At 42.3% G+C, this 16,504-nt stretch overlaps 1 protein-coding gene across 1 annotated transcript in view; it reads left to right on the top strand.

Moving 5' to 3' along the window:
* Positions 1-16,504, top strand: part of MTUS1 (microtubule associated scaffold protein 1) — a 175,545-nt gene that overhangs the window by 44,847 nt on the left and 114,194 nt on the right. The window contains 1 exon segment of the mRNA XM_021077995.1: positions 10,587-12,831. Coding sequence (XP_020933654.1) covers positions 10,741-12,831 — 2,091 coding nt within the window. The 5' untranslated portion in view covers positions 10,587-10,740.

Below are 16,504 nucleotides of genomic sequence, written 5' to 3'. Positions count from 1 at the left end.
CATCTTTTCTTCAATTTCATGGGACGAAGTGGACACTTGGACAAGCTAAGCTTTCTGCTAAGAGGGAAGAAGGGGGAGGTGAATGATGGGTAGGCACTTACCAGTGGTTGCAGTCAGGTTACAAGTTCGAGGAATTTGGAGGCACAGGAGCTCAGGAAAACCTGGAATAGCAGGAAGAGATCCAGTGAAGGGATAGGACTAGTATGGGGCCTTTGGGTGGGACTGACAAATTTTCCCATCTCTTCAGAATCTGATCAAGGATGGTGATTACTTGCATACTGGGTGTACTTGTATATGTGGTCCCCTGTGGACATTGAATGACCAAACTTTTTTTTTTTTTTGCTATTTTTTTCTTTTTAGGGTAGCACTGTGGCATATGAGAATTCCCAGGAGAGGGGTCGAAATGGAGCTATAGTTACCAGCCACAGCCACAACCACAGCAATGCCAGATCTGAGCTGTGTCTGCAGCCTACACCACAGCCCATGTTAATGCTGGATCCTTAACCCACTGAATGGACCAGGAATCAAACCCACGTCCTCATGGATACTAGTTAGCTTCGTATGGCTGAGCCACAACTGGAACTCCTGAATGATTAATTTTTTGATCTTGTCCTTAAAATTGCATTGATACTGATAAGATTTGGTTTTGCTTATAGAATCTGCTTCCAGATTTATGGTCCTTGACAGCCATAGCAAACTTGAACTTGGTGGCAACTCTTTTGAAACTGCCTCTAAAGTTACAAGTGACTAGGCTTTTTGTTTTTTCACAAAGGTAATAAACACATGCTAGCATGAAGATCTCTTAATTTATACTATAGTATAACTTTATCATGATAATTTGTAGGAGAATAGGGAGGAGTTATGAAAACCAAGAGCTACTTTTTGGTGATATTTTTTGGTTCCTGGGTGTTTTAGAAGCCCTGTGGCACCTGATTTTGTGTTTTTATCAAGATAAATACTGATTGTACCCAAAGAGTTAAAGACTATACTGTCCTTGTACTGGTTAACCCCACCAAAAGAGTCAAAAAATAAAGATGAAATCAAAAGAAATATATTTTTATTGATGGTATGGAGCAGATGATAGCTGGTGCTGGGTATTTGAGAATGGACTGTGGCCTGAGAGCCAAATCCAGCCACTGCCTGTTTCTGTCTCTCCTTTAACTGGGACATTGCCACACTTATTCAGTTATGTATTGTGTGTGGCTGCTTTTGTTCTACAACAATTGAGTTGAATAAATGCACCAGAGATGATATGGACCATAGTGCCTAACACACTGTTTGGCCCTTTGCAAAAATTGTCTGCCAGCCTTTGGACTAGGTTAACATCTGAAGACTTCTTGGAAGAAGCAAACTGAATAGGATTTAAAGAAGAAAATGGAACTGGGGACATGCATTATTATGAATAATTGTTTGAGTATAATTTTCTTCCATCAAATGCTAGTACATAGAAATTACCTTTTTTCCTGGCTGTTGTCAGATGCTATTAGCTTGGGTGTCTGAACATTATCAATGGGTAGGAAGCCATGGCAAATGGAATCAGCTACCTTACTTGTATCTGCAAGCATTTGTAGGTCCTATGGTTTTTCCATATTTAGCAAGTGCTGATTTAAAATGTGTGTGTGTGTCTGTTTGCTATTTCTTGGGCCGCTCCCATGGCATATGGAGGTTCCCAGGCTAGGGGTTGAGTCGGAGCTGCAGCTGCCAGCCTATGCCAGAGCCACAGCAATGCAGGATCTGAGCCGTGTCTGCAACCTACACCACAGCTTACGGCAACGCTGGATCCTTAACCCACTGAGCAAGGCCAGGGATCAAACCTGCAACATCATGGTTCCTAGTCGGATTCGTTAACCACTGAGCCATGAAGGGCACTCCAAAAATTTTTTGTTTGGACAAGACAAAAGATTATAATGAGGTGGTTCTTCATGATTATCACCTTCTTGCAAAGGAGTTACAGTATTATTTAAGAACGTAAATTGCTGGATTCCCGATGTGGCTCGGCAGGCTTTGGACCCTAGTATCCTTGGGGATGTGGGTTCGATCCTTGGCCTCACTCAGTGGGTTAAGGATCTGCCATTGCCATAAGCCGTGGTGTAGTCTCTCAGATGCATCTTGGCTCTTGCGTTGCTGAGAATGTGGTGTAGGCCAACAGCTGTAGCTCTGCTTCGACCCCTAGCCTGGGAACTTCATATGCTATGGGGGCAGCCCTAAAAAGACAAAAAGAATGTAAATTGCTACCCCTACCCTCCTGCCCAAAACCTTAAAAATAGTCGAATTCAAGCATAATACTAATTTAATTCTTGCTCACTTGAAGTCTAAAATGAGTGTTTGCTTGTGGGCAGTAATCCTCCCAGTAGTGACTCCAGGGTGCAGGATGCTTCTATCCTGCAGTTCTACCACCCTTTTCTTTTCTTTCTTTCTTTTTCTTTTTTTTTTTTTTTGCTTTTTAGGGCCGTACCCCTGACATATGGAAGTTTGGAGCTGCAGCTGCCCACCTACGCCACAGCCAAAGTAACTTGGGATCCGAGCCATGTCTGTGACCTACACCACAGTTAACGGCAGCACTGGATCCTTAATCCACTGAGCAAAGCCTGGGATCGAACTCATGTACTCATGGATACTAGTTGGGTTCGTAACCTGCTGAGCCACCGCAGGAACTCCTCCACCACCCTTAACACATTTCAACATGTGTTTTCCTTCATTCACCTGCACAAGCCCTGTAAGGAGACAGAACACGAAGGATCACGTGTGAGTTTATGATCCAGGGCTAGAAGTGGTACATAGAGTTTCTGCTCATGTTCTGTTGACAAGAACACATGGCGTTTACATGTAAGAGAGGTAGGAAAATATTACTGACTGTATTCCAGGGAAAAAAGGAAATGGGTCTGGTAAACAGCCAGTCTCTGCTAGTACTCATCCTTAGAACCACTTCACACGTTGAGAACCATCAGGTGTTGGTGACAGAGAGATGCCTTCACTTATCTCTCATCTCTTCCCCCCAGCCCCACCCCCTTCTTCTTCCCTGAAAGCTGTGAATCACTGATCTGGGCTGAAATGGTATAATACCAGTAGAGGAGCTATAGTGACCCTCAGGGCAGATCTTAGTGAAGGTCCTACCTTCACACTTGGCACAGATATTTCCAGTTCTCTCACTCCTGGGAAAACGGCTAGGTTGTACTTACCAGTTTTTCTGAGGTGTAGGGTTATCCCATGGTCTGCTTTGAGATGTGAGTGAAAGTGAAGTGTCATCTCCAGGCAGGAGCTTTACGAGTGAGTGGATGGAGTTCCTACTGTGGCACCACAGGTTAAGAATCTGACTGCAGCTGCTTGGGTCACTCTGGAGGCACGAGTTCAATCCCAAGCCCATTGCAGTGGGTTAAAGGATCCGATGTTGCCACAGCTGCAGCATGGACTCAGTCTCTCACCTGGGAACTTCCACAGCTATGGTTACTGCCATTTAAAAAGATATAAGATAATAATTAAATTTAAAAAAAAAGGTGAGTGGATGTTTTCTGTGGTCCTTTCCCCATGTTGGTGATTGTGGAAGTTTTTGCTGAGGTGAAGCCTTAGTCAGCCTGGGTCCCAAGTAGTCGGTAGGAAGTCAGCTCCCTTCCAACACCCGTGGACATTTGTGTTAAACCACGAACAGACGGTTGGGGCTTAATATTACTTTCCTCTTGCTAATCTCAGGTAATGCACTGCCCTGTTGTCCCACATAGTATACAGTGAGAACCAAGGGCCAAGTGAAGTTGCCAATAACATAGGGAAGCCTAAATTTGAATATAAACTTCTATCACTGTCATGTTCCCTGAGGAAAATTAATTTTAGGATTACCTAACCTTGCAAGTTACAGCCCAAAAGTGTTAAAAATCTAAAGGAGGCACTCCCTTCATGGCTCAGTGCAAATAAATCTGACTAGCATCCATAAGGACGAAGGGTCCATCCCTGGCCTTGCTCAGTGGGTTAAGGATCCGACATTGCTGTGAGCGATGGTGTAGGTCACAGACTCAGCTTGGATCTGGCGTGGCTATCTGTATGGCTGTGGCCTAGGCCAGCAGCTGCAGCTCCCATTCGACCCTTAGCCTGGGAACCTCCATATGCTGTGGGTGCAGCCCTAAAAAGACAGAAAAAAAAAATCCACAGGAGTCAAAAAGTTCAAAATCAAATTCTCTTGGCCCCTTCATATATTCATTAATTCAACAATTGTTTATTGAAAACCCATTCTGTATACTCTCGGAAGTGTCAAGGGTATTTTGGTGAATAAACCAGCCACTGCCCCCCCCCCCGCCACCAAGCTGACTTTCTGGAGGTCTTCAAGTTAAAAGACCAGAATTCCAGTAAGCATCCTAACCAGTCTACTCGGGTTCCGTCAGGCTAAAATGTTTTTGAAACCTAGGTGGAGTGAAAATTTCTCAGCAGCCACGGTTGGGGCTGCTCCACAGGAAAGGGTATCATCATCGCAAAATTGTGTTAGTTCAGCAGCCTGTGTGTGAGGAGCACACAGGCGATCACTGTTCCCTTTCACCCCTCTTCCCAAACCACCACATTTGGAAAACAACCCAGTTCCCTAAGCCTGAAATAGTAATGCAGGGAAAATTACATCTGAGCAATAGTTTCTAGAACAGTTTAGTGTTTCTGAAGACCATCCTGCTGCACCAGGCAAGGCTCTGCCGAATGACACTTTCTTTGACTCTCTTAGGAGCAAGCATTTTCAGGTTTGTGTCACGAGCTGCTTTCTCTTGCCTCTCTCTCTGGATTTACTTAAGTCTAAGAAACCTGACTCCTGGGGAAGAGTCACCTCTAATATTTATTTGAGTGCTAGTTGGAAGCATTTTGTTGTGTTGGTGTGTGGGTTGGGGGGTGTTATGACTCTTGAGACTTTGGAAAAGCCAGGTGCCAAAAGCCAGGTTCCAGGTTCCCCCGTCCACGTTCCCTCCCGTCTTTGAATACAGAGTGGAATTTGGGGTAACCTGTCTAGCATTATCTACCAGATCTATTGTCCACAATTTAAAGCTAGGAGCTCTCACTGTGGTTCAGCAGAAATGAATCCGACTAGTATTCTTGAGGATGTGGGTTTGATCCCTGTCCTCGCTCGGTGGGTTAAGGATCCAGCGTTGCTGTGAGCTATAGTGTAGTTTGCATATGTGATTCAGATCCTGTGTTGCTGTGGCTGTGGTATAGGCTGGCATCTGCAACTCTGATTTGACCCCTAGCCTGAAACTTCCATATGCCATAGGTATGGACCTAAAAAGCAAAATAATAATAATAAAATTAAAAAATTAAAGCTGGGAATATTCTTGTTTTCTGTAGAGTGCATGGGAATCTTCTGATTTTCCATGTTAAAGCAATGAGTGTATTCTGTAGACTGCCAGTGTCTGAGAGGGTCTGTAATGACTCTTCCCTGCAGTTGTGGTTGAGCCTCACCCATGCTTCTATCTTGCTGGGGTCTGATGAAGCCTCTGCTTTCTGGGCACGCCTGCCAGGGGTGGTTCAAAGTCCAGCTGGGTGCCATGCACAGGGAGGCAGCCTGCTAACAGCCTGCCCTTGTGCCAGGGCCTATATGGCTTTGTTTCCAATGTGCATCCCACGCCTTGTTTTCTTTGGGTTGCAGACTTGTGCACCCTCCCATGGAAACAGCTGCTCACCCCAGGACAAACCTGGCGGGAGCTGGAGTTTCTCACTCAGGTCAAAAGAATGTATGGTCTTTGGCTAAAAGTCCCATTCCCGGTCTGTGTTATTAAAACCAGCATCCCAACTGAAAAAGTGAGCTGGATTCTAGGATACAGGCTGCAAACCACCAGTGTGATAGAAGCTCTGGCTGCTGCCTTGAACCGGGGTGTTGACTGCCTTGGCCTTTGCAGAAGCCTAGTGAGTCAACCTGTGTTGCTTCTGCACACTTACTCCTTGTTAATTTCTCATGGTTGCTTGCCTCGTGTAACATATTTACAGCTTTGAGAGGACGCCATAAATAATACCTCCTTTGCAAGATTGCTATTCAGAGTGGCTGAGCTGGCGGTTAAAATACAGAAGTCCTCTCACAGTGATTTGTGGAAAGCCACAGCCCAAAGCCCCACAACCTTCTTTGGGCTGCCACAGCCACTGCAGCTTTCCTGGGAGATCCTGTTCCCCCTCCTCCCTGACTCTGGGGCCTGGTCTCTGGGACTCTGCTCGAGTGTGGCCAACACATGGTCAGGTTTGGCTGTTGACACTTGGGCATGATTCTTGACTCCTCCTTCTCTCTGGTTACGAACCATTTGAGAAATAAGAAACAGAGTAAGGCAGATAGATTATTAGAGATGAGTTGTAAGTAGACTCTAATGGTAGAATCCACTTATAATTAGAGATGAAAGCAAGTCTGAGGGACAGAACTGCCTTTGAGACACCCACTGGTCACTATAGGGCAGAAACAGGGCAGACCTCACCCGTGCCACCCTAGTGCCTTCCACTCTCCCCTCACCCCTTCCCACTATAGGGACAAAGCCTATTCTGGGTCACGGGGGGAGGTAGGCACAGATGCTTGTGTTCTCTGGGCATCTGGGCTAGGACTAGGATGGAGTGAATGAAACCAAAAATCTGCAGTGATTAAGGTAAATCATACTTAATGCATTTTTTTTAAGAATCAGAATTAAATGGAAAAAAATCCATGATGAATAAAATATGAAAAACTTAAAGACAGGGTCAGTATTGCTGACTTTTCCCTTGCTCAGGCTCCAGGGGACTCCTCGGGGCACTGTCTCTGCACCTGTCTTAAGTTCAGTGCCTGAGGCCAGTAGCACTCTCACCTCACCCTCCTTGCCCAGCTAGTTCTTCCTGAATTTACAGAATCCATTCTTGTTCTGGAGTGAGTAAAAGGACAGCAGAAGGGCAGGGATGTTACACTAACTGAACTCTCTCAACATAGAAGGCATAAACTCAGATAGGATTTAGAAGCAACATTCTCCATGACTATAAAAAAAAAAAATCTCCAGTTATTTTCCATGGAAGGAGTGTTAGCTATCTGAGAAGGAAGTTCAAAAGCATAAATTAAAAGCTCAAAAGTGAGAACAATCTGTTCTCAGAGTAACAAATTATAAAGTTGGATGTGAACTTTTTCATTTAAAAATTTGACAAACTATAATAGAGCTCCCTTCATGGCTCAGTGGTTAACAAACCCGACTAGGATCCATGAGGGTGTGGGTTTGATTCCTGGCCTCACTCAGCATGTTAAGGATTTGGCATTGCTGTGGCTGTGGTGTAGGCCGGCAGCTGTAGGTCTGATTTGACCCCTAGCCTGGGAACTTCCATGTGCCGCAGGTGTGGCCCTAAAAATAAATAAATAAATAAATAAATAAAAGTTTAGTAAACTATATCAAGAATCTTAAAATGATACCCTTTGGCTCAGTGATGCATTTATTCCAGGAAGTTTTTCCAAAGGAAACCAGTAGTTAAAGATTGCGAAGATTGGAGTTCCCTTCATGGCTCAGTGGTTAACGACTCCGACTAGGAACCATGATGTTGCAGGTTCAATCTCTGGCCTTGCTCAGTGGATTAAGGATCCGCTGTTGCCGTGAGCGGTGGTGTAGGTTGCAGATGCGGCTCGGATCTGGCGTTGCTGTGGCTCTGGTGTAGGCCCCAGCCTAAGAACCTCCATATGCCTCAGGTGCGGCCCTACAAAAGGCAAAAAGACCCAAAAAAAAAAAAAGAAAAAGATTGCAACGATAGTAAATGCTATTTATAAATAAATAATAGTAGTAAGTTAGAAACAAGCTAAACATAGAATGACATGGAATTGGTGATGTAAATTATCCTGTTGTACATTTATTTAAAAAATAACTTGAAATGCTTTGACGTATGATATGATCCATTTTCTTTTTTTTCCAGTTTTTTTTTTTAAATCATATTTTATGTACTTTGGAAGAAGGATCTTAGTAAAAGCTCCATCAGTTGAATTTAATGGCTGTTTATACAGACAAATAACTTCTGTGATTTATGTTAAATGCTTCTGTTTCAGTGCTCCTATCTACTTATGCCAGCCTTCATGGAAACAGAAAGGGGTAGTATATTTAGTGCTTTATGAAATTATACCCCACACATATAAGTCTAAAAAATAAATGGGCTTCTTGATTTAAACATTTAGTTCAAACTGATTTCATACCAAAGGATTAAAAATATTGTTTCATAAACACTTTTATAAGGCACTAGTCAAAATCTATTATGTCAGTGATTTCTTTATTAACTAAAGAGCTATAGTGGGAAAAGACCAATTTATATTTTCAATCAGTATGTACAAATCATATAGCAACAATTTTGAGATCAGAACCTCTTTTGTGTGTGTGCACTAACTTGTATATACACATATATGTGATGCGGTTGAGATAAACATTGAGGCCTTTCTTCCTGGCCCTAGTAAAGACTGGTTTCAGAATGCATAGCTGGTAACACAGAGTGCTGTTAGGGAAGATACTGATCCTTTCAGTTCTTCCATCGTTTCTTTTCTCCTGGTTGTATTTAGGTCACCAAAGTAAGTTTGAAAACAGAGAAAAGACTGCAAAATAAAAAAAAAAAAAAATGAGATCTACTCTTAAGTCACAAATTTATAGGTTACAGAATGTCATTTTTTTTCCTTATGGATATTTTATTTCTTCAGAACCATGATACCTTATTGACATTAAATACCAAAATTAGAAAGTAAATCCAAATGAGTATCTGTGTGACTTATTTACAGTCCTAGCTTGAATATTTGGGACTTTCTTAAGCACTTCAGTTTAACCAAAGCCTGATATATTTTTTTTTAATTTTTTATTTTTTCATCTTTTTGCCTTTTCTAGGGCCACTCCCGGGGCATATGGAGGTTCCCAGGCTAGGGGCCCAATCGGAGCTGTAACCGCTGGCCTACGCCAGAGCCACAGCAATGCAGGATCTGAGCCTCGTCTGCGACCTACACCACAGCTCCCGCCAATGCCAGATCCTTAACCCACTGAGCAACGCCAGGGATTGAACCCACAACCTCATGGTTCCTAGTCAGATTCATTAACCACTGAGCCATGACAGGAACTCCCCAAAGCCTAGTATTTTAAATGATTTGCAAAAATCCTTGGATTTGAAAGCTTTCATGGATTGTCTTTAATGATTTTTTTAGAAAGTGTGCAATAGTATATTTATAGCATTGTGCAACCATCACCATAATCTTTAGAGCATTTTCATTGCCCTCAAAAGAAACATATTCCTGGAGTTCCCCTGGTGGCTCAGTGGTTATGACTCTGACTAATATCCATGAGGACTGGGGTTCAATCCCTGCCCTTGCTCAGTGGGTTAAGGATCCAGCATTGCTGTGAGCTGTGGTGTAGGTTGCAGACACGGCTTGGATCTGGTATTGCTGTGGTGTAGGCTGGCAGCTGCAGCTAGGTTCAAGCCCTAGGCTGGGAACTTCCATATGCTGCAGGTGTGTCCCTAAGAAGACAAAAAAAGAAAGAACAAGAGAAAGAAACACATTCTCAGTAGTAGTCACTCTTCATTCCCTCCTTCCTATTTCTTCTCAGCTCTACAGAACCAACCATCTACTTTCTATCTCTAGATTTGCCTAATCCAGACATTCGTGTACGTAGTATCACATAATATGTAGTCCTTTGTGACTGGCTTCTTTTACTAGTATTTTTACTTTGGCTTCAAATACTCTTTTACTTATTTTAAGTTGTAACCTTGTATCCATGTTGTAGCATGAGTCAATCCTCCATTCCTTTCTCAATGAAAAAATCTATCCTGTTGTATGGGTATACGTTTTTGTTATCTGCTTACCAGTTAATGGGCATTCGGGTTCCTTTCAGTTTGGGGCTCTTATGAATAATGCTTCTATTAAGAATCGTGTATATTGGTATATAAGTTTTTGTGTGGAGATATGTTTTCACTTCTCTTTAGTAGACACCTAAAAGTAGAATAGCTCTGTTGGAGGGTAGCTCTGTTGGAGGGTGACTCTGTTTAACATTTTTAGGAACTTCCTGTAGAATACCACCTTAACTATTAAGAAGCAACAACTTTTTTCTTTTTTTCAGCTTAAAAGTGGAGTATGTTTGAGATAGGCAGTGAAAGGAGGGGAAAGAGAAATGCTAGTGCCCTAAATCTTCATTCATTCTTTAGCTCATTTGCTGGGCCTGCCTAGTCTATCTGGTAATCACTCTCTATGGAAACAATAGGGGACCTTTCTGAAAATGAAAGGGGCATTATTTTCAATTGTGTTGGAACAATAGGCATAAATTGGGTCTGTCCTAGGCAAATTGGAACTTTCCTAGGCAAATTAGGACCAATGGTCCCTCTTTCAACCAAACAGAAAGAAAAGCTATTGTCAGATTTAGCTTCCTTTCCCATGGCGGGTAAGAGGGGGGGCATCTCAAATGTGAGGGGGCAGTTTTAGCAGCCCTCCGTCTTCTATTCTGTCCATTCCCTCAAGTGAAAAAGTATGGTTGAAAAAGAGGGTGATTCTTTAGCTAATATATTAATTACCCATGTCCATAGTCAAAGGTTCTAAGTGTAAAAATCAACTGAAATCAATGAAGTGATGACTTGTTAATTTTTCACTTATTAGATATTAATTAGAAATATTTTATTTCTTCCAGGCAACAACAAACAATTTTAATGTCAAAGCATCTTGGACTAAGACACTTCCAACTGTGCTGAAAAACTTAGGAGATGGACAGATTTTCCTTCCTTCTTACTTGAAAGGAATTAAAGAAGAAACAAAGTGGCAGAGGTTTAAAGTTAATATCCAGGATGAATGATGATAATTCAGATGACAAGACCGAAGACAAACTGCAGTCCTTATATATTGGTGATGGAAATGGCAACACATACGCATACAACCAAAAATCACCACCTACCCAAAACTCTTCAACCAATAATGTGAGCTGGAATTCTGCCAACCCAGATGATATGGTGGTTGATTATGAAACCAGCTCTGCTGTGGACATTGGTGAAACGATTTCTTTAAACCCTCAGAGTGTTGACGTACTTGATCACCAAAAGTCTTCAAATGATTTCCTCAGTAAGGAGACATTAGACATATATAAGGGTTCTGCATGTCAGTCTTTTGCATGTGTTAGAAATTCTGAGGAACCCAAATATTTGCATAACAGTTGTCATTCCCTAGAATCATTTCAGGACCAGAGTGTTGAGACATCTCTGCCTTTTGCGTGGAAACGTAACAAGGATGATTTGACCTTGTGTAGAGTCACTGCAGATGACTCTAGCGCCTTGGCGCTAAATCAGACCTTTGACATGAAAATGGATAACATTCATGATACCTTTGTAGTACATCCCAACATCGAAAAGAGTCAGGCTTTGCCAACCGGCACGAGAAATGGAAATACATCTCTATCCTGTTCCCTTCCTACATTCTCCCATGCTGATGAGATACATGTGAGAGAAACACATTGTGATAAAGACTGCTTTGAAAACCCTCAAGCCAGAGCCTCAGAGTCCCAAGACACAAGTTACACAGCATTTTCTGAGGTGGTGATGCAAACTGATGTTGTTGTTCCAGATATTGGAAGTGAGTGTCACTGTTCTTCAGAAAAGGTCACCAGTGAATACCCAGATGGGGCACAGCAAAGACTAGGCAGAGAAAAAGAGATACAAGCTCTAACACCAGTTTCTGATGGCATGGATGTCTCCAGTGGGTCTGTATTACAAGAGTTCTTTTGTTCATCTAAAGATGAACCAAAGAGTGAGATGCATTCATGGAGCTCATACGGGCAAAAGGAAATGGGCCAAAATCTAAGAGAAACAGTGTCTAATTGTCTTATAGATGATGAATGCTCTTTACTGGTGCCAACTTTTGACAATAGCACAACCCAAGTGCTAGACCCAGAACATCAAGTCACTGTGGCTAAAGACACACCAGTTGCCTCCAATGGAAAGGATTCGGGAACCCAAAATCATACCATAGAATGGGTACTAAATGGAAGCATGGCAGGGCAAAAGGTGGCTTCATCATTTGAACTGAGTTGGGATACAGATAATATGGCCATTGGTACAAATAACCTAATTGGAATGTCCACACCAATCCTCGAACCCACAAAGGCAAGCTTTTCTATTTCACCCATTGACCTGACGGATAAATGTAGTAAAATTCCGAAGAGTAATCGAGAGCTTAGAAATTTACCAAACTTGAAGGGGGCACAGATGAACATGTCTAAACCTACTCTAGGAAAATCAACAACCAAAACAAATACCCCTGTAGGCAGCAAAGTTAGAAGCACTGAAATTATAAGTTACCCAAGACCAAACTTCAAGAATGTTAAAGCGAAAGTTATATCCAGACGAGTGTTACAGCCCAAGGACCCTGCTCTGTCAGAGGCCATCCCCACATCTCAGTTGACCGGTACCTCATTGCCCTCATCAGTGTCTTCCTCAAGACAGGTGACGGTTTTGAACAAAACACCAACATCTGACTTGAATGCAGAGCCAAAAGCAGAGATCCTAATTAATAAGACACACAAGCAGCAATTTAATAAACTCATCACGAGCCAGGCTGTGCATGTTACAACTCATTCTAAAAATGCTTCACACAAGCTTCCAAGAGCAACATCTGCCATGAAATCAAATCAAGAAGATGTTGACAAAGCAAGTTCTTCTAACTCAGCATGTGAAAGTGGGCCCGTGGCTGCCTTTTTTCAGAAGATCAAAGGTGAACTCCCTGTTAAAATGGAAAGTACAGAATGTGTGGAAATGACCTATACTTCCAACATCGATGGGATTAGCCCTGAAAAGAAGGGTGAAAAAGAAAATGGGACACTGATGGCAAAACAACAGCTGAAAAAGGAGATTATGAATGAGACCTTTGACTGCGGTTCTCTGTTTTTGGTAAGTGAAATTTTTGCCTGCTTCAGGGAGTAAAGGCAGAAACAGAGAGAGGTATTAGCAATTGGTTACCCACTACTAGTCAGTAATACTGCTGAACTTGGTGGGCTTTCAGTTATTGCTATATTATTCCGTAGTTCTTTGTCTTGTCAGTCTGTACATTTTAGAATGTTAACTGGTTACAATCTAGGAAACCTGCATATTGGAAAAAAAAAAAAAAAACAACCTTAAGTTCAGTAGTTTGTATTGAGTATCAACATTCTTTTTAATAGTAAGCTGCAAGAACAGGTTACTTTAGTATTTTTTGTGTCATTTATTATTTGAAGTTAAATATTCTGTTTTATATTTATGAAGAAAAACCTTTTTCTTTATGAACTTTAATTTTTTAAAATATAGTTGATTTACAGTGATATATCAATTTCTGCTATACAGCAAAGTGACTCAGTCACACACGCGCGCGCGCACACACACACACACATAGACACATATTCTTTTTCTCACATTATCTTTCATCTTGTTGGTAAACTTTCAAGTGTATTGGACCACACTTGTTTGAGAAATGGCTGGAGAGTCGCGGTATACAGTATCAACAGAAAAATAACCCCTGGTCTTCTGTTGAAGAGGCTTCTCCGGCAAGTTGAACCCTCTCCTGTGAACAGGAGGATCCTGGATTCTGCCTCTGATCAGCTAGTGTGACTTCGGGCAAGTAGTCTTGTGAGATCCAAATGTGAAAGGACTGGGCTAGCGGATGCCTCAAGGCTCCTGCAGCCCTAACGTATTGATTCCTGGTACTTCATAAATCCAACCTGTTTTATTCGTGAATAGTGAAAAAGCAGAATGTTTTCTACAGTAGCTGGCAGATATTTGGACAGTCCATTGAAGCTAAAATTCATGTGTGGTTCAAAGGTTATTTTTCTTTACTCTTGCATATGTTTTTGGCACGAGCATGAAGAAACAGTTTTCTGAGTTTTAGAACATTTGGGAGGCTGCTACTTAGCTTCGTCTGTTTGTCCTCCATCCGGTTTATGGCAGTGGGACTTACTTGCATTTTCAGCCACACATAGGCTTTCCTTGGGCCTCTGTCCTCAGGGCCAGGAGTGGAGTTTGGTGCTGGGGTAGGTGGGAAGGAAGATGGGAGCCATCTTTGCAAAGGGCTCATGTCTGAGGAGAATGATACATGTAAAAATTGGTGAAGTGTTAAAGGGCTGTCTTAAGTGTTTTCAGGGTGTATAGGGAATTGTGAGATCCTTCTAGGTGCTATTCTCTTTTTTTTTTTTTTTTTTTTTTTTTTGGTTTTTAGGGCCATACTTGCAGCATATGGAAGTTCCCAGGCTAGGGGTCTAATTAGAGCTGCAGGTGCCAGCCTACACCACAGCCACAGCACTTGTGGCTGTGTTTTGTGTATTGATCTCCAACTGGCAGCAAATATAGCAAAAAGTTTTGAATAACAGTTGCCTTGAAGATAAGTTGGTTGTGTAATTTTGAAATAAAAAGCTTTTCTGATATGTGCATTTAGTAAGTCTGAACTTTCTCTTTCCCATGTACAGAATGAAAGCCTGTTTTTCAGGCTTGTGATGTGATACTCAAGTAAAGTGATAGAATTATCAGGTTGAAATGGATCTCAGTACATCTTTTCATCTTGGGAATCTTGCAGTCAGGATTTCTGTATTTTCAGCACTGACACTTTTACTTTTTGACTGGTATAAAAAACTCATTTCCCCCCATGATACTGTTTTAGGTGCAATTCCCTCTAACGTTGCTCTTCACTTCTTAACACATTTCCATGTATCATGGGGAAGGGGCTGGGAGAAGCCATCCCTGGCCACAGGTTCTGTGCTTACTATTGAATTAGGGAATAGGGAGTGTTGGCCTTGTGTGTGATGCAACCCCCATGTTTCTCGGTCACTTCGGTACCCAAAGGTTCTGAATCTGCCCTGGATCTGTGCTGAGGGATGTGCCTTTTCATTGTGCTCTGCTGGTCTTGAACTTGATTAGGCCTTGAGTCTACTGAATCCCTGGGTTGCCTACAACCTCGCAGCTGTTGAAGCAGGGTTTATCTGCAGCTTCAGAAAGGACCTCCTCTGGAAGAAGGAATTTGATTTTAATTTGGTACAGGTTGAGGTGTTTGTGGCTCAGTGGGATATGAACCTGACTAGTATCCATGAGGAAGCAGGTTCAATCCCTGGCCTCGCTCCGTAGGTTAAGGTTCCAGCGTTGCTGTGAGCTGTGGTGTAGGTTGCCAATGCAGCTAGGATCCTGCATTGCTCTGGCTGTGGCGTAGGCCAGCAACTGCAGCTCTGATTCAACCCCTAGCCATTGAACTTCCATATGCCGAGGGTATAGCCCTAAAAAGCACTCCCCCCCAAATTTTTTTTTGGTGCAGGTTGAGTGTAGCTTCCTAGGACAGAGGTTATGTATCATTGATGGTATGTTAGGTAAAGGGAATGGTGAATGATCTAAACAGAAAGAAATGGATATTTTTTTTGATGCCTGCTCTGAACCACTTTACTCAGGGCTCTTACACGTAAGATGTCATTTAATTTTCCCAGAAATGTTCAGATGCTTTGTACATTGTCATTGATTCTTTACAGTAACAACGGGGAAGTTGTTAGCTATATTTTAAAGCTTCATAGAAGTTGCTTGAAACACAGCTGGTAAGCTGTACAATGGAGACTCAAACGTGGGTGCCCTGACTTGAATCCTGGCCCTTTCTGCCCTGTACACTGCAGGGTTTCAAAATTGTGTGGAATGGGGGCTCTGAAAGGCAGAGCAAATCTGATTTGGTAAAGATTCACTTTGTAAGTTGGCTAAAAGTTTTCCTCTGGGGCATCACCTTAGCCAGCTCTACTGTAGAGGGAGAAGATCTTTGTGTACAATTGCCTGTTTTTCTTGCCCAATTTTATGTTTTCCAGTGTTCTTTTAGAGTATTGCCCTATTTAAGTTTTTAATTCACCTAGTGTATGAATTCAACTGTCATCAGCATAAGGCTTTACATATGTCCATTGGGAATTGCCCACTGATGACTTATTAAACAAAGAAAGAAGGGTCCTAGTGGAGAATATGCAGTGTGGAGGTTAACAACTCTATGGATTTTGGAGTTTGACATGGTTTCACATTGTAGTTCTATCATTTACTGGCAGAGTGACCTCAGGCAAGTTATTTAGTCTCTGTGAGGTTCAATTTTTCTTTATGAAATGAGAGAATACAAATTGTAGCTTAAGATGTTGAAATTGTTCTTTGAGTAAGGCTCTGGCTCCCATTTCCTTCCTGTAGGATGGAGCATTTATTGGGTGCCTCCTGTGTGCTCTGTATGTTGGTGATTGTTGGAATATAGAAAGACACGGCCCCTCACCAGACTTTGTGCCTAGTGTAATGGGTTTTGTTAGAAGATAAACGACAAGGGAATGTTAAGTCCCAAGCTGGGTGTGTATATAGGCTGCTGTGCTGCTGGCAGCAGAATAGGGGGTTGTCTAGCAGGGGAGTCATCACGGAATGCTTCTAGGGGGGATGCCATGTGAACCAGTGGCTGAAGGCTAAAGATCAAGTATGAATTGGATGGGTTTTCTGGGTGGAAGGAACAGTACATGCAAAGATGAAGACACATGAGAAGATATCCTCATTCAGGAAATTCTGAGTAGTGGGTATGATGGAGGCTGGGTGTGCAGAACCATGAACA

Source organism: Sus scrofa, chromosome 17 (assembly GCF_000003025.6).
Source record: "Sus scrofa isolate TJ Tabasco breed Duroc chromosome 17, Sscrofa11.1, whole genome shotgun sequence".
Classification (NCBI taxonomy): domain Eukaryota; kingdom Metazoa; phylum Chordata; class Mammalia; order Artiodactyla; family Suidae; genus Sus; species Sus scrofa.
Note: the sequence above shows the minus strand (reverse complement) of the source record. Positions and strands in the feature narration are given on the sequence as shown.